Source organism: Ornithodoros turicata, chromosome 10 (assembly GCF_037126465.1).
Source record: "Ornithodoros turicata isolate Travis chromosome 10, ASM3712646v1, whole genome shotgun sequence".
NCBI classification, from domain to species: Eukaryota; Metazoa; Arthropoda; class Arachnida; order Ixodida; family Argasidae; genus Ornithodoros; species Ornithodoros turicata.
In genome coordinates, this window is record NC_088210.1 from 6652931 (window position 1) to 6672094 (window position 19164).

General features: G+C 47.1%; 1 protein-coding gene across 5 annotated transcripts in view; it reads left to right on the plus strand.

The window, feature by feature from the left end:
- LOC135370382 (disabled homolog 2-interacting protein-like) overlaps positions 1-19164 on the plus strand; it is a 111630-nt gene that overhangs the window by 68528 nt on the left and 23938 nt on the right. For all 5 annotated transcript variants that reach the window (XM_064604119.1, XM_064604120.1, XM_064604121.1 and 2 more), the window contains 6 exons: positions 3346-3411; positions 4532-4771; positions 9185-9300; positions 12945-13093; positions 18116-18282; positions 18368-18487. In XM_064604119.1, the coding sequence (XP_064460189.1) occupies positions 3346-3411; positions 4532-4771; positions 9185-9300; positions 12945-13093; positions 18116-18282; positions 18368-18487 (858 nt within the window). The remainder of the gene's footprint in view (positions 1-3345; positions 3412-4531; positions 4772-9184; positions 9301-12944; positions 13094-18115; positions 18283-18367; positions 18488-19164) is intronic.

The window sequence follows — 19164 nt, forward strand, 5'->3', positions numbered from 1 at the left end:
CCACGTTCGGGGAGGACTAACCGTATTACAGTAGGCCGGTCTCACGTCAGTTCAGGCAGGGACGCCCCACGGACCTCTCGGATTTTCCTTATTTTTTTTTATATTGAGAAACTCATCGTACACGATGATCAACAGCGGTAAAATGAATAATTTCTACGGAATAGTTTTCGCACAAAAAAATCGAGAAAATCCGGCCCTGAATTCGAGTGTTTCAGTTTTGCCGTGTTTGCACGCGTACATCTCCCGAGTCTTACGAGATACTGCAGCGAAATTTTTTTATGCTTTAGCATGCCTACGGGCCAGCAGTCCGAGCGCAAATTATGGCGCGCTGGAGCAACGATCTGTGATATAAAAAATGGCGAACATGCTCTCTCTCGCAGTTTTGTTCCAACTTCGACGTGCGATTTCTCTGGCTGTAGATATTCCTCACTACCATATTTTGTATCACTTAACTCAGCTTTTACTGCTGTTTCATTTGATATATATATATCACGCGTATACCCCCTACAGGTATCTGTTGAAACAGTCAAATGTTAAGGTATATTTCGAAAAAACAAGGATTTTGACCGTCCGTTTCTCGGAAAGGCCCCTTTCTATTTCTTTTATATTTTTCCAGGACATGGCCCGATGTTAGTCCTTTCAACCTTCGTAAAAAAAAGTCGGCTTCAAAAGGCGTACACTGGCGATTAGCGTGTTAAAACACGGCCCTAGTCTGTGTGCGTACGTGTCGGAGCCCAGCTGCCGGTACCGCTGGATGGCAGGCCTCGTGTCGGTGCTCCCTTCGTCTGAGCAAGGTTGTCTGTCCTTAGCCTTACCTGAGCTATTCGTCGGCAAACTTTTGACGTCCTGCTGAAGAAATAGTTCACTTCTGGGAATTAGTTATTTCCAACAAAGCATCTGAATGAAATCCAACGTTGCCGTCAAGCTGTATTTCAACGACTAGGTCAAACTTAATTGTCAGCTAATTGAAGGTAAAACCTCACTCTTGCAAGCTTCGTACACGGTGATACCAATACTGTACAAATAAATATCGAGTTAGGAATTGCTTTTTCCAGGGATCCCGCAAGTTCCTGTGAAGCTTGCTTTACTTCATTTTACGATATTTTTAAGTTATGCAGAGGGTTTTTAGCACAAGACGCGCGTTCTGTGCTGAACTTGCAGCAGTACATTTCTTCTCAGAACTAGGGAAGTACCAGCTCCCGTGGCATAGTGGTTAGGATGATCGCTTTCCACGCCGAGACTGGGAGGTGACACGGGTTCGAATCTTGTCACCGGCTGTGCTGTCTGAGGTTTTCCCTGGGTTTTCCAAAGGCTTTCCAGACGAATGTCGGCACAGTTCCCCCTGAAGTCGGCCCAGGACGCATACTAATCCCCCTGTCCCCCACTCCTTCCTGCTGTCCTCTCCATCTGTCCACGTCTGTACGCCGCTCATAGCCACAGTTGCTTCGCGGCGCTAACACGGAATTTAAAATAAAAAAAACTAGGGAAGTGGGCGGGTTTTCACATTTGTCATAGTTACATTAGAGACGTCCAGAGCGGTGCCATACAGGAGACCCACCTAATGCACTTCGATTTCGCTCAAAACTGGAGAGTAGAAATCCCTAGCGAAATACAAGTGTGCCACTGCGCAAAACAGATTTCCATATTCACGTGTGGGGTAACAGCTGGCACGGAAACACACCATTTTGGTGTGGTGAGCGAAGACTTCTGTCACGATTCAGCACAGTCACTGTTAGCTTCCATAGCTACTGGAGAATGTCTCGATAAGAATGTTCCTCTTGCAGCTAATGATTTACGGAACAATCCAGGACAAAAGTGCGTGTGACAGTATCGATGCACAGGATCGGAGTGACAGGAATCAAGCACCATGCCATGACACCTAACTTGCGTATTCACTCGAGCAAGATGTTCCATTCCCAAATTCCATTCCCAGCAGCTGGTGACTTAACTCCCTTCCCATTCCGTGCCGTGGGGAATCACTCGGGAATCATTCCAATTCCGGAATTTTAATTCCGCAATTCTGGTGTGAACACGTGCCGGGAACACGTCGGATTGTCTTTAGTCGGATTCCAGCACGCTGGTACGGTTACCAGATACGACCCCTTTCCGACTAGAAAATGTGAGAACCTCCGGTAGAGTCTCGGAATGTGCCGCGCCGAACACCGTTAGACCATGCTCCCAGTGGGATGAGGAAGTGTGGCGTAGCGAACGCTGGCTGTGGTCGCGGAACGCGGTCGGCGGAGGGTGAAGACTACGGCGAACCCTAAACCGGCCTTGAAGCACGTGTGCACAGCAGGAACACCTTCTCATTTCGGGGTACATGATGATGATACCAGTATAGCATGGCATATTACAGCTATGGATTAAATTAACGATAAAGAATGCATCTACTCGTGAAAGTGTTCACCACGGCTTGTGGCGCTACCTACCTCACCAGGTCGTCATAATCGGATTTATTTGCTTTCCCACATTTTGTGATGAAGTGGGACCCCAAACACTCCACTCTTATTCTGTATTATGGCCTCTGGAGGTACCCATACCTCGCCTAATAAGGACACGACCAAGTTACGTATTTTATCACTGAAAGCCCAAAGTCCTTTTGTTGCTAGTGAGCATCGAACAATGAGTGCGCCGGGAAATGAGCCCAGAAATACTGGCAACTTCTGGCAACACTACACGTCACCATTCGGCAAGTCGGCTTCACCTAACGCCTGCGTGCTTTAGGAGAAGCTCGCTTTAGAACACTGTCGCGCGACTCGCAGGTGGAAAGCACGTGCTAGGCCTTTCGAATCATCTCGCGAATTTGAGCAGCATTGGCCAAATACGGGGGCACAAAAGCGTTACCACGTACCTCGTTCACTGACAGCATTGGAAAATGAACAGTCGCTGTCTATTTTCTTGCCTCAATTTTTATTTTGGTCTAATTCCTTTGATGTTAATTTCGGGCGATACGAAGTTTTTCCGCTACCCCGTGAGATTCGTATAATTGAGATTCTATTGTATCTTATCGCGGCGAAAATCGCCGCGACGTTACGCGCACGGGACAGCGTCAAACATCGTTATACGAGTACTCGGAACTGCGGTCTCCATCGCTATATGCGGGTCGTTTCCCCATAGAAACAATGTATATTTTGACGGTAAGATCATGAACCATCGTTTTACGAGGGATATCGTTATACGCGATATCGCTATCCGCGGGTTTTACTGTATACGCACCCTGCTGTATAAGTAGATACTCAAGTTTTCGGGGGATATTTGTTTTTCTAAATTCTGGGGAGAGGGAGGGGGTTACACTGAAAAATAATACATCTCTCTCTCTCTCTTTATTTGCTTAACTTTACATAGTACCTCAAGACTCAGTACCAGTCCTTATGTGACCTACTCGAACCTGCCATCAGCGTCCGCATAAAGGTACGTACTTATTCCATAGCTTTGAATTGCATGTCGCTTAAGTACGTGGCACCTTGGACTTCAAAAGAAAGCACCCAATGAATGACACCTGACTCTTTCCGGTTATATTTTTGAACAAGGTTCGAGGGGGGGGGGGGGGGGGGGTAAATGTCGGGTGTATATTTTGCTTCAAGAATTTTGGGTGTAGTTCGGTTGAGCTAAACCTGATTCAACCCAGCTCTGGTTGGATCGGATTGGGTAAAATATAAATGACGAATAAATGGAACCCGAGAAAGGGACAGAGGAAGGAAGGCACGACACGCCATGTACCAGCTGGCCTGCACCCTTGCCCTTCTGTCAGGTATAAATCTTCGGTTTACTCAGAATAATACACGACACACCATTAGACGCAGAGTATCAATGTGTAGTCTATGCATCTTAGAAGTGGCATGGTATATCTGTTCTGATAGTTTGTATTATCAGCACATTCATGCATTTACGGCACAGTTTTCGAAAGTTGTGTGTTAGTTCTGATAACCTTGGATACCCCTCATCCAGAAGTTTTTGAGGAAATAAGAGAAATCTGAAAAACAGGGTTTGCTGTTTTTCATATTTGAATCGGGAGGTCAGTATCGGGCATAATCGGGTAATAGCACTAAAAGGTCAGGCCCTACCAGTGAAACATGCTTGACTCATTCCTTTTTTATTCATAGTCCATCTTCTCCTCAGGCTGAAGGTACCCACAGATTTAATGTAGTACACTTTGTACAAATAACTTCTTAATATACCGGAGTACGGACATGTAGAGCTGGGCGAACACAGCCGAACCTCGATACATAAAAAAAAAAAAAAACTCTCGGGGACCACAGGTTCCTTTTGTTGTGTAGACACGTCTGGCTCTATTGAATTGAAGGTCACAAATCTCTACCTTTGTGAGCGCGCACGCTATACGTAGGGCCTGAAGTTTTAGGGTCTAATCCGATTCTTCCCCAAATTTGCACCCTGTATTTGAGGTTGGCTGTTTAGGGTGAAACCCGATTTGTACCCAGCAAAGTACCCTTGCTGAGGACCTTTCGTCCGTTGGCCGCGCAGGACGCCCAGAACCCGTCCGTAACACCACTCGCTCTCTTCTCTTCCGCAGGAAGAAATAGCAACGGCCTTGGTGCACGTAATGCAGAAGGAAAATATTGCTCGGGAGTTCCTGACAGGGGTGGTCATGTCGGACATTGACAAGATAGATGACCAGCATCTGACATTTCGTGGCAATTCTTTGGCTACCAAGGCAATGGAAGCCTATATGAAGCTGCTCGGAGAGAAGTACTTGCAAGACACACTCGGAGACGTCGTACGAACCGTTGTCGACTCCTCCGAGGATTGCGAGGTGGGTCTCTCCTTCTGTTCTTCACGCAGGGTTTGATCCTCGTGTGGCCTAATGCCAGGGAAGGGTAACGGTAGTGGTAACGGAAACAGAGACGGTATATTACCAAGATTGGAGACGGCAACGATAACGGAAACGGAAGCGACACCACTGTCCTCCATTACCAGAAACAAAGACGGAAACGAAAATTACTGTCCGGTATTGAATTTGGGTAATGGCTATGACCTCCTTCTTTTTCTGCACGGCAAATCCTGAATTCCGCAGCAGGGAACTATGAATTCTGCATCTTTGTCCTAGTTCAGACAGAAAATACTCTCTGTTAACTCTTGTTCCCACAGGGGAACACAGTTACAACTCCAAAAACTTCTGTGGCTTAGCATAACAAGGTACATTGCACTTTCTTCCGAGAGGGAGTGACGTTTGTCACTCACTATCAAATTGTACTTGCTAAGTGACCTCTCTGCATGTACAGAGTTTACTGTCACACAGAGGTACTTGACAGCTATGGACACCTAAAGCAGGGGTCAGCGTTTGCATTTTACTCCAGAATCCCAATATCTTAGAGGGTTGTTCCAGCACACAGATGGGGCCATATCACGGCCTGGTGGCCTTATCCGGTTGGCACATCTGCGGTGTAACGCAAGCCGACCCGGTGTGAGCAATGTCCGTTCATCTCGCGCATAAACTGAACGAAAATAACGAAAATAAGTCCGCTATCCTTCCCTGGTCCAAGTTCGCCAAACCTGACCTATTTCGAGCCTTATCTATCAGTTGAAGTGCCAAGAGAGAGGGCTCTTATAGGCTTGGGAGAAAGTGTATGTTGTGAGAAAAAATGAACGTGGATATCACCTTCTCTATTTGTAAGCCAAATAAGGGGGAAGATCGAACGAAAAGGAACCTGTCCTAGCGCCGCAACTTTAAATGAGCGAGCTGGTGATTACCTGGAGAAGATAACGTTCCTTTTTACGTTCAGTTTGTGACAATGCTTAAGGGGGAATCCCTTCTGTGCAAGACAATAGAGAAAGCTTGTTCGCACAGCGCTCAGAAACAGCGTAAAATATCATTAAAAGAGAAATACCGGCGTGTTCTCCTTGCTTTGCCCTTGTCAATGACACGTGTTGTAGATTTCCAGGACTATCCGTTGATTTGTATTGAGCCCGAATTCGCAAGTATTTTAGTGCGCGTCACTCTGTCAAGATGGCAGCGCATGTTCAAGATGCACCAAACTTTAATTTATTAAAAATCAACGGCTCAAGCTTGTCCTCTAAAAACTACGTCATTGACTAGAGAAAGGGGAACGCGCCAGTACCAATGTTATGATGATCGTTAAGCGTTCACGTGTCTTGTGCGAACGAAAATCATGCATACATTTCTGAAGAAGTGCTTCCCCCTTAAATGAATGTTTTCTTGATGTTCATTGAAGGTCGTTCAACCGAACCCTGCAGAGCCTGTAATGCCGGCGTGCATCACAGTGCATATAACAGTTGTTTACATTTATGTAACATGCGTATGTGCATTTGTGTGCACATGAGCTGATTGGTGCACTGACAAGGGATGTTTCTCTTTGCGTCTTTGTTGACTGGACTTTGTTATATGCCCGGTTTCACGGTATATTTATTCGGATTGCCTCAAAAATGTGTGTTCCTCTGATTGGCAGTGGGACGCACCACCAGCTGAGTCTCAAACTCCTTGCCTATGCATAATTTTGTTTTTCGTACCAAACGGCCAAGTTGTTGCCGGGACAGGTTTGCGATGTGTCGACATTCCAGCGTTCTTCTTGCACGCTGTACGCATATAGAGGCCTCGTGTTTTGGGGTTAGAGGAGGGTTAAAGTGGTATCCAGCACGGCCAAAAACTGCTGTGACCTTGTAAAGCAGTATGCGAAAAGCATTCCCACAGAATTTTTTTTTTTTTTTTCAGAGTCGTTTCACACCGGCGCAATTAATTCGCAAAATCGCTGCCGCAGTGGCAGGTCGGAGCACTCCAGCCGCGGACCACGCCCACTCTAGCGACACTCATGGTAGAGAGCCCTCTCATTCGTTGGTACGAAAGACCGTCCGCTACGAACATTGTGACGCGCTCCTTGTTGACCACCGTTCGTTACATGATTAGGGCCTGACTTTTTCGGGTTTTATTTTTGGCCAAATTCGGGGGGTAAATATTGGGTGTATTCGGGTTAAATCCCGTTACGGTACATTCTGTCGTCAGGAATTCGGGTGATTTTTTTTTTTTTAGTTTAATAAAAATTTGTCTTAACATGGAACTAATGTTTAGCAATGTTATCAAACTTTATTTTAATGCACGCTTATGACTGTGCCACGCGACCCGGATGTTTTCGGGTAGATTCGGGTTAAACCCGAATTTTACAGATTTCGTTCGGGGGGTAAATATTGGGCAGATACAGGTTTAACCCTAACAAGTCAGGCCCTATACATGATCTATGTATCGTGCTCTCTTAAAAACAAGGCGTACGTGCAGCCCGAAAAAATAAGATTGCGGTCACAAAAGTAACATTCGTGGCTTCTGTGCCATCTTTCGTTGTACGTGTTGTGTTTTCCACCTGTTTAATTGATATTACATCAGAGTACATAGGGGCATACACATAGTTTTCATTACGGGAGTCTGTGCACGACTGACACGTCGAGCGAGTGTTACACCGCGTTGCGCAATATCCCACAGTTGCCAGGGCGACTGTTCATCTGCCGATGTCGGCCAAACACGACAGTACGCGTACAACTGGGGAACGACGTACGGGCCAGCGGGGGACAGTGCGTCGTTCAAAGCGAGGTTACTCCCTGGGCGTTTGCTGTAGGGCGTTCTCCGGCGTATTCGGCAATTCCCGGCCATGCCCAAATCTGTTTGGTCTGCAGTGCGCCTGCTTACATCAGCGTGGAGTTCTGGGTGGTTCCGCCGAGTCAGCCAGGAAGAAGAGAGACGCTCGCTTTAATTCAACGTCAGGATACAAAGCTCGATACAAACCGTCGAACCCGCAGTCGGCACTTCAGCGAGTGCGGTTATCAATACCGGGGAGCATGTTTGTGGTGCGTCAACCGTGGAACAGCAGCAGATATATTCCAGTGGCAGAGTGAAACACCAACTTGGCAGGGTGCCAATTCAGGTACCAATATGGGCAGTTGGCGGCGCTAGGCACCACATACTCGGCACGACTGTTCGGCATTTCCCGTTCACGTAAAACACGAGAAGCGTTTTTTTTTTCGTGGTCTTTCTTCCTTTTATTCATCCCAAGATTTGTTCTTCCCTCAGATATCGCCCGATTTTACCCTTTTTTACGACTCCTGAAATAACACCCGATATTTACCTGGCGATTTTCCAGAAGCATAAATCCGGAAAGCACTAGATCCCATGGACAAGTGTGTTAAGTACCTAGTTGAGACAGCCTGGAAGCATCCAGTGATTACGATAGTACTATAATTTCTGCCTGCGAGGCGTCCGCAGATGTCTTGTGCAAACTTTTGTTCCGTGAGGGCTGTGGTTTCTGTGCTAAACCAGTTCCTATTTTTAGAATGCTGTGCATGCTAGGTCTGTTTTGCGGATGCCACGGATGTGTACAGCCCTGGACCCTTTTAAGAAATGCTTTTTGGAGCGTACCTCTTCTTGACTCTTTGGCTCAAATGCTATGCGGAGCAAAAAATTGGGTAGACACTCGAGGAGGTCACTTTCTGTTGTTCCTTCTTGTACGGGTGTTGGACGTTTACGACGCAGTGCAGCAACGGAAAGCAAAGGTTGCTTTACTTTTAGTGCCGGGTTTTCTTTGGTTGCGAAGCTTCGGTAAAGATTGGAAAGCTATTTTCGCGTCCCATTCTTTGTTAATTTGATGAAATGTTGCACTCAGGGGTAATCGCATGGGTAAAGCCCCTAGCTTTTTGTAGTTGAGAACTAACATTTGTGTGAAGTGGGAATTTCGAGGGGATTCTGCGGGCAAGAGAAAACAAACGAAAAATGTTGGAGTATTTTCTCAAGATCACTTACCGACCTGTCCCACATGTTCCTCCAGCCCTTTTGTAACCTTTCCGTGCACAAAAGAAAATTAGACTCTACTCTGACCATTTCTCCCTGGGCATTCCTGTCGTTAAACTTCCTTTCATCGCGGCATGTTCTGCCGCGCAAGTGCCGGCAGTGTCAGCCGCGTCGGGCACTGCATGCGCGACCTATGGGGTATGACCAGCGAAAATGTTGCAGATCGGTTGAAATCCTTGCACAGTACTGCAACACGTTCAACACTCCGCAAAAAACATGGGTCCGAGTGAAACAGCAGGTTCCGCTGGACGCGACTAATTCCGCGTAGTTTCCCAGGTTCGCGGAAGGGTAGGCACTCTACTCATACGTCAGTCTCTGTTAATCATCCTCGTTTTTGCTTGTGTGTATCCGTCCTAATAATGAGCTTCCTTCTTGCAGGTGGATCCAATAAAAGTTCCAAACAACGTTGTGTTGCAACGCCACCAGGGGAGGTTGATGAGCTATGTTGAGATGGCTTGGCTGAAGATCATCAACTCGGCTCCTTCTTTTCCAGTGTTAGTGGCTTCCGCACTTTTGGTGTATCTGTAGGGGAGACGACGTCCTGCGACATGAGTGTGCCTCTCTGCAAAATTAGCTGGATAACTTGAAAAAAAAAAAAGAAGCCACAGCTAATATCCTATTTGTTTATACGTATTATCAGCAGTGTACCCATCTTACAAATATGCTACAAAAATGAAACTAATAGTGAGTGAATCTTTAAGTATTTTATTAACATTTCGGCTCAAAAGTTTTTTTTTTTTTTAGCAATGCAGTCTGTCTGCATCTTTGCAACAGTTTAAGGTTCTAAGCTTCATGAAGCTCCGGTCCTCAGTAATTCATGAACAGTGCGTTACTACTACCTCGCTTGTACGGGGGGAAACCCGACTCCTGCTTCTCGTGACCGTTGCTGTGACAACACCCTTGCTGTATTTTCCGCTATCGCGAGTGCTCACCAGCTCTAGCTTGTAATAACTACTGCAGAGGGCAGCATCTCGCAGCAGGGGGGATATGCAGAACTTGCCTAGTTCCACAAAAACTCCCACATAAGTGCATAAATTGTGAAGTTTCAGAGTAACCCATGAAGAAGACCGAGAGACACGGACACAGAAGACGACACACGTAGGTTCTCAGCCTAGGTTCTCTGAGAACCTACGTGTGTCGTCTTCTGTGTCCGTGTCTCTCGGTCTTCTTCATGGATCTATACCAGCTAGCCTGCACCCTTTCCCTTGTTTCTTAAGTTTCAGAGTAGTAGCAATACAGCGAAACCCGCGTATAGCGATGTTGGTGGCACTAATCGCGAATTCAGTCGTTATACGGGGTGCATCGTTATACAGGATGTTACCTTGTAAAAGTCTACCCGTGCCGCCATGCCGTATTCGCCAATTACTCAATGCAGGTGGCACATTGTGCGATCTTCATATAAAGCTCATAAGGACATTTAATCTTGGTGAATTTCAAAGTGATTGAGTGCCGCAGCATGAAGTTATAACTCAAAACGTGCAATTCCCATAGTCAAAACAATCAAGATGGCGGCGTTGAGAAGAGCACTTGACATGCTGCTCCCCAGACGACGACGTGTCGCATATCCTGCCAGCCGGATGGAATTGCACTTTTCATTTTGCTTTCGTGTAACTGTCGTATTTTGCTCAGAAGTAAGCAACAACGAAAAATGCCGACGTATACTCAGCAGACGACACCCAAAAGGGATGTCGTCTGCTAACTGAGAGGCGCCATCTTGGCTGTTTTGACTACAGGAACCTCACGTTTTGCGCTATAACTTTGCGTTACGGGGCTCAATCACTTCGATATTTACCATGATGAAATGTCCTTATGAGTTTTATACGTAGGCAACACATTGTACCGCCTGCATTGAGTAAGTGGCGAGCACGGCATGCCGGCGCGGGTAGACTTTTATAGGGTAACACCCTGTATGGAGGTCGAGCTAAATATCGTGTCCCCGAAAACTCGTAGCAAAAGAAAACGTAAAAGATGCTACTGGAAAAAAAAAAGAAAAAGAAAAGCGCGCAAAGCTGCGTGACATCGCAGTGACCAGAACTCGTGAAGGGAACCAGGAAAATATCAGGGCAACTTCCGGTAACGTTTACGCGTCACTATTCTGCAAGTCGGCTTCACCTAACACCTGCGTGCTTTAGGAGAAGCTCGCTTTAGAACACTGTCGCACGACTCGTGGGTGGAACGCATGCGCTGGGTATTCTTGAATCATCTCGCGAATTTCAGTGGCATTGGCCAAATACGGAGACACAAAAACACCCAGCTCTTTCACAGACAGTATTGGAAAATGAGCAGCCACTGTCTATTTTTCTTGCCTCCATTTTAATTTTGGTTTAATTCATTTGATACTAATCTTGGATCATGCAGATTTTTTCTGCTACTCCGCAAGATTCCTATCATAGAGATTCTAGGTTGCACGCATGGGATAGCGTCTAACATCGTTATACGAGTGCTCCGAACCGCAGTGTCCACTGCTATGCATGGGTTGTTTCCCCATAGAAACAATGTAGATTTCGACGATAAAATCATAAACCACCGTTTCACGAGGGACATCGTCATCCATGGGGTTTACTGTAGATGTCGGAACCAGTGATGTCAAACTACACGGAACAGTTGAGTGAATTGTAGTGTTTAATGCACTCTACTCTGATACATCTTCCTCCAAGTCATTTCTTTGTTTCCTTTTTAGCTTGATTACCCTAGTTTTCCTGATGAGTCACTGCTCGGTGAATTATGACAATGCTTACTTTTGCGCAAGAAACCCCAAGTGATCATCATCACTGCCATTGTACAAAAGGAGAAAAACAACACACGATTATGTACTGGTACCTTGTAGTATAGTGTCAGCATGCTAAGAATTTTAATGCGAATGTCTGCTTCCAATACTGCTTCCAATGTCCGTCGTCTGCTATGATGAATATAGGAAATTGCTACGAAAAGTTTGAAGCTTTCATGGTTGTGTATTGATGATGCTCGAGAATATAATTTCAGTTAAGCTTCACAATTCCTAGATCTGTACAACACCGTCCCTTCGTACAATTTGGACTATGGTCGCATCGCACGCTCATCGCATGTCAGTGGTTTTTCCGGCTCTGCTCTCGTACGTCTGCAACTACAGTAGAACCTGGTTAATTCCAACTTCGGGGGACCACAGATTTTTGTTTGAATTATCGGGAAGTCTGAATTATCAGAACCTGCGTTCCAATGCAAGATTCTGGCCTGTAGTATAACCAGGCCCCATACAAAACATGTTTGGGCACATACTAGCACAGGACAGTGTTGTACGACACCCTGGTCCACTGCAGCCTCCTCACTGCTAACAGCTTTGAAGACCAGGCCGTGTCTGTCTTTAAATCGTGAGATCCAACCGTTGCTACATTTGAAATCCGCAAGTCTGTGACGCTCCGCCAGTTCGTTGGCTTCGGCCTGCAGGATAGGGCCGCTTACCGGTAGATTCGAACTTCCGGCATTCACTTCCATACTTAGTCGCGACAGCAGTCTTCTTCAATCCCGACTCCACTTCGTCGATAGCAGCCTGCTTTTCCTTCAGGGAAAGCGTTTTATACTTGGCCCTCGTTGACATTGGTTACAGCACACCGCGGACACCGTCGGTTTCACTTCTCGCGAAGAGGACGCACGCAACACGCTGTTCTGAGTGGACAAAACGCAACTACGCAATTACCGGCCACGCACACACGTACGCCTTCCGAGAGGCACACTCTGCTCTCAGCTCTCTCTCTCGCACGGAATCGACTCGCCCACGCAGCCTCGTTACCGGGGGCGCTGAGCGGGAAGGTTCGGCTCGGCGTTCGCGGTCTCGGCGGCGGAGCGCGAGCACCGAAGGGCGCATCTCAAACGTCGGCGGAGGGAGAGGGGGGAGTGAAAATTTCGAATTAGCCGGAGTCGAGGTTTGAATTAAGCGGGCTTCAAATGCATTGAAAACATAGCGGACCAAACAAAACTTTGAAATTTGTTTGAATTAACCGGGAATTTGAATGATCAGAGTTCGAATTAACGAGGTTCTACCGTAAATGCCCCCATTTTAAAGGGGCGAGTTAACTTGCGCTGCGAACGCAGCTACTGCATGAAAGATGCAGGGCTAATATGCGTCATTAATAATTTTTCTGCTTTTGTGACCATTTCATAGGGAGCTGAAGGATGTTTTCCACACCTACCGTGAACGCTTAGTGGCAGCGGGCAAGGAGGATCTCTGCGATAACCTCATAAGTGCTTCCATTTTCCTGCGATTCCTGTGTCCAGCCATTCTGTCACCCAGCCTGTTTGGACTTACAACTGGTAAGAATTGCTTCTGCATTGAAACAACGTTACACTCAAGCTGGTTTAGTCAGAAAAATCTCTCAGCGACTGCTGTATGGCAGTATGTTCACATTGAATGTAGTCTTTGTCGACCTTGCTCGCGCAGGGATGTGATTGCTGCGCCAAACTGCGCCATTGGCCCAGCCCTGCTACATCCTGCTACAATTTACCCAAATTTTAGTACAGTCGCTGACCGTTAATTCGGACTTCTAATGGTCACGAGATTTGTCCGAATTATCGAGCAGTCCGAATTAGTAGTTAATCATAAAAATCCACTCTCACACTGGCATCTATTACAAAAAATTTACACTGGACGGAAGAAAGTGTTGATACGCATCTGCCGAGCAGCGCGCGCACGAGACAGAACGTCACGCTGCATCTCTGATAATGTCACACTGCCGGAATAAACTCGTCCGAGCGTATCGATGGCCACGAGGATCTGCGCAGTAGACGGAGGTTCGCCGTTCGTCATCAGGGTTCTCCCGACAGCGGTTTTTGTATCTTGTGCAACCAGAGCATATCAGTTGCAGGCAACACGGCGTTGCAGCCGTCAAAGGCCGTGCAGGCTCCAAGCGACACGTCGAATTTGCAAAGCAGCACTGGGACGACTCTGGAATACTAAAACGGCCGAAGAACGTGCAGCAAGGCTTGGACATCACGTGCAACAGAGGGGCCCTATCTGCGAGTGACTGCGTCGCGCAGGCGGAGACTCTGTACTTCTGTACTCTTGGGCCGATACCGCCTCGTCCTTTTATCCGCTAATGTTTCCGGACTCGGAAATCGCCAGGCAATTTTCGTGTAAACGGAGTAAGGCGTCGTACATTGTGTGTGATAGCCTCGGGCCTCACTTTAAGAAGCTAGTTGTGGAAGAGCTCAACGGACCATCTGTCTTCTACGCAACCGCCGTGGACGAAACACCCGTAGTGGAGCAGCGGTGCCAACAGCTTGATGTCGTTGCAAGGTTTTATTCTGATGTCACGAAAGAGGTGGTTGTTGAACATTTGGAGTCCTTTCGGCTGGGTTCCGCGACGTCTGACATAGTGCTCAACGAAATAGCGAAGGCGACTCAGGATCTTGCGCAAAACAACCTGATCTGCTTCTTCAGCGACTGACCTAACGTGATGAAAAGCTTGAAACGAAAGATGAAGGAAACGCACCCAAATATGCTAGATGTAGGCGAGTGTTGCCTTCATAAGGTTCATAATGCATTTGGCCATGGCTTAGACGCCTTTGGATCAGATGTTGAGGCAGCAGTGGTGGACCTATATTATTTCCTCAAGAATTCTGCTGTGCAGAGTGCCACAGTGAAAGCACAGCAGGAAGTGCTTGGGCTGCCTGAGAATGTCTTTCTCCATCACTTAAGTTCGAGGTGGCTTACACTGGGGACTGATTGAGCAGTTCTCGGCAGTGAAGAATGTTGTCATGCCGGAAAGTCAGTGTCGTTCAGGAGAGCAGCTGCGTGAACGCTTGCGGAATGGCGTTCTCGAGCGAGGACTTCTACCCAAAATTGCTTTTTTGAATGTTGCAGGCATTTTCGCAGAATTTCTGACTTTGTTTCAAGGCACTGAACCCTTAGTTCATCTACTGTACGACGAGATGGTGACTCTTGTTCGAAAACTTTGTGGGTGATTCATGAAATCTGAATCGTATCGCTCTGGAAAGGGCAGTGAGCTTCCCTCGCTGCAACCTCAGTCAGCTGTAAATTGGAAGGCAAAGGTTGAGGTTGGGGAGGACACAGAGGCAACTATGTCATCATGGGACCCAGCAGAGAAAAAAACATTCAGGTTGGGCGCAAGAAGCTTCTACATCAAGTGCACTGCGTACCTCCTGACACGACTACCTTTTGACAATGCTGTGCTATGAAGCCTACGCTGTCTCCACCCATCGTCTAGGGAAAAGGAGAGCTCGTCCGGTGACTTCAGAAACCTGGCAACGCGTCTCCCACAAGTGATTCAGCCTCCTGATGTATCGTCCCTGATGGATGAATACACAAGGCTCGATGAATACTGGAGCAACATCTTTGCACTGAAGAGGGCTGACAGCTCAACCAAATTTCCTCTGTTGGGCAGGCTTGTAAAAGCCTTTCTGTGCATCCCCCACGGCAACGCAGATCTTGAGAGAGGACTCAACGAGAACCGTCATATTCTTCAGGAGAGCGCACGGCTGACAGTTCAGAGTGTCAACGGTATACGGCACATTGTGTCGTATGCTAAGAGTTTTGGAGGTGACCCCAGCCGCTTTAAAGTCACACCTGCAGTGATTAAGGCAGTGAGAGGCTCGTGCAAGGTGTACCGGGAGCGTGTAGCATACTGTAAAACCTTTACTGTAAAGCGTGTAGCAGCAGAAGAGGAGCTGGCGTACAAACGACTACGTGCTGACATTGCCCAGGCAGGGCCAAGCAGTGATGAGCAAGATGACCTGCAGAATGAGGTGCTCTGTGCTAAAAAAATGCTAACCAATGCTGAGTTGCTCATTGAACATGGCGTGAAGTCGAAGAGCTTTGGGGATATTGAAAGTGGCCAGACCTTACTTACACAAGGCAAATCGAGGCTAGTTACATTGGAGAAACTGGTACTGAAGAAGAAGAAAAGTGTGCATTTGTAATCACCTGCTTACCTGTTGGACTGGCTTACTTTTGCAGATATTCCAGGGCGCATACACCTCTAGTCAAAGTGAGCAGCAGCCAAAGCATGTCAATGTACTTAACATATTTATCATTTTGTGTAGTTTCCAAAGCTAGTTGCTTCGTAGTCAAGTGGATTGTTTCCCTGCATTTTCTTTTTGGAAGAACTAGTTGTGAGCCAACTTAGAACTGCAATAAAAATGGGACCAATAGGAACTTTTTAGAGCTGGATGTAGTAAGTTATCCTTATCCGCACAGCTGGGGTCCAAGCACCACACTGGCATGCAGTAGCTCGCGCCTGCTCCAAAAGATGCTCCAAAATGACTTGGGTCAATCACATCCCTGCTCGTGCTGTCGACAGCCTTTGGTGGCTTTTTTATCGTGGTATCCAAACTTCTCATACACATTGGTGGCTTATGACAACTCAAGGACGTTGAAATAGGGCTTGCACCACAGTCACCATCATCCACAATCAACTAACACTCCTCCAAACATGTAGACACACTTGCTATTTAGAGATGCTGTCCGTTACGTGCACCATAGCCTCTCTAGAGCTGTGGGGTGAGGCATTTAACTTGAAAACCGAAGGATCTGCGTTATACATACAGAAGATTTTCCACACACCGTAACAACATTGTGGGACTTAGTCAGAAACTATCCTTGATGGTTTAGTGCCTCTAGGTATTTCAAGTCTCGAAAGAATGACACGAGAGAACTGACGCGTGGAAAACATTGCAATGCAGTGCCTGAATAACTTCGTTACAGTTACAGCTTAGTTACTTTACCGTAATGAGGTAACTAATTATGTACAGTTACGACGAGCTACCTTTGGAGTAAAGTAACCAGTTCCTGTAACGAGTTACTGCAATAAGTAACCGATTACACTTACGAGTTACTTATAACTTAGTTATTGCCCAAAAGTGTGCCTAGCTTTGTACTTTGGTGGTGCTTTGTACATGGTGGTACTTTGTTTTGAAGGTCTTGTTTTTGGGTCTCACTTTGTTTTGACCAAAAGTTTTGCCAAAATTTGCTGCCAACGGTGCCCCGTAAAGTCGGCGCATTTAAACTCATTTGGCACAATGCCCAGAGGTGCAATGCAGCCTACTTTGTTAATGGAGATTCGCACCAGGAATCCTCTATGCACCAGGCACACCAGGAAAATTCTCCGTTCGCTTTTTCGCGATAATGCATTCTGATTTCTGAATTGAAATAGTACTACTATGATGAAAGATGGAAGTCACTGGAAAGGTTAGCCAGCTGTAGGACTGGTAGTAGAGCTCTGAACCGGTAATCCAGAAGATGTGGGTTCGAGTCCTACAGCTGGCTGATTTTTTCAGTGACTTCCATCTTTCATCATTAACTTCTTAGGCACTTGAGGCTTTGTATGTCCTTCTGTGTGTTCCAGCCTCAGGGGTCGGATTCACAAACGCGATCCTAAGTTACGCTAAGATGCGCTAAGACGTCGTAGCCTGCGACGCGCGTACGACGGCGTCGTAAGCGCGATTCACAAAGCTATCGTAGTGGAGAGGGTACCCCCTTTGATGAGGAAGAGGAAGTTGCTCGCTTCCTGTCACGTGCACCTGGGAGAGAAACAGCCAAAGGATGCGAGACTATGTTTTCGCTATGGTAACGAAGACGAAAATTTGTCATCGCACCAATAAGAGTCGTCCCATTAGAAGAAGACGAAGTTGTTCGTCCGCAAATGTTTTGTTACTGCACGTGCTCTCGGTCTTTCGGTAGCCATAATGGATGCCATGCACAGGCGAAACGCATTCGATGACACAGCAAATATATTCCCAGTATGTTTGTCTCGGGGAGGGGGTGGGTGAGGGTGTTTTGTAAGCGGTGTGTGGCACTCAGTTTCGCAGCTTTTATGGCTTCTTTTGCCTTTCTTGCAGACAATTTGGAGGGGTGTTGGGGTTGTCTTAGCGGGGTGTAGGGGATGCTTGAAAAATCCCTGCGACCGGATTTTGCGGAGCACAAAGTTGAAGCACTTGTTGAATGTTACCAAGCAAAAAAGTGCCTCAATGTCACTTTGGGGATGGTCTTGAAGGTTCTGTGGCAAACTGCAATGTGTTGGCGCGTATTACGGAGTCTTTGTTTGCCGTCTCCAAATCCAACGCTGCCAAATAACGCCGCCATCTTTCTTCGTAAGACTGCACGGGAGCTCTCGCAGGATTCCGTCGTAAGCTGCGAAGATTTTGCGACGCGCGCCCTTCGTGAATCTACACTTCGTCGTAACTTTCCCGTACGACGGAGTTACGACAGATTCCGTCGCGCGAGCTCTTTGTGAATCCGACCCCAGAACATCAGTGTCTCATATTCTTGAAAGGCTAGTTCCAGAAAGAGAAGTTGCTCACATGACCTTTAACTCGCAGAGTACCCCGGTGAGCGAGCCTCTCGGAATCTCACCCTGATCGCCAAGACGATCCAGACACTGGCCAACTTCACAAAGTTTGGAGGGAAAGAGAACTACATGGAATTTATGAACGACTTCGTCGAGAAAGAATGGAGCACGATGAAGACTTTCCTGCGGCAAATTTCCGTAAGTTGACACCGAAAAAAAGACGCAGCGGAGAATGATGAAAGTTACAGCTATTTCCTCTCTCTCTCTCTCTCCCCCTCTGTAGAGCCCAGTATCTAAAGAGTTCCAACATCATCTCAAATACAGCGGTTACATAGACGCCGGTCGTGAGTTGGCTGAGCTTCACGAGCTTCTCCTAGATTGCCTCCCGCAGCTTTCACGGAAGGTAGGTTTTGTGGCTTCATCTTTTGGACTCGTGAAGGTACGTCTGTTACGGTGGCGCTTCACTGAAACAGAACGTCACAGTGCTACCCTATTAATTGGAACTTTCGATTAATTGGAAGGGACGATCAGGTCCCATTGAGGCCATGTACATAGCATCGAACCGAAACCGAAGCCGTTACCCATTAACCGTAATGTTTGGCTGGAACTGAACCGGAATTACTAGCGCCACTTTGGAGCTAAACCGGAACTGAATCGATATGAGACCTTCGGTTACCGGTTCGGGATGCCGGTTCAGTTAGGGTTGGTGTGTGGTGGTGGTGGGGGATTCGAGCGGTCTGCCTGCCTAGATTGGCGGCACGTTGTTTGGGGGAAGGATGCATAGGAGTCCTGTTGGTCGAAAAGCAGAAATAAACGCTACCTATAATTTTGTAGCATATTAGAGCCTCGAACCGGTTCCGAGCCAGTTAACAGTCTCTGCACTGGAGCGTTTCTGTTCGACACTTTGGTCAGAACTACAGTGATGGCCTACAGGTGGCACTGTGGGCGCTTCGAATAGTGTGGATTGCGCGATAGATGTGCACATTAGATCTTGTCTCAACCCTGTCAGCCTCTCTACGGGCATCTGTCCTTCAACTTCCTTTTGGCGCAGCACGTGCACTTGTCTAAGTGTCAGCAGTA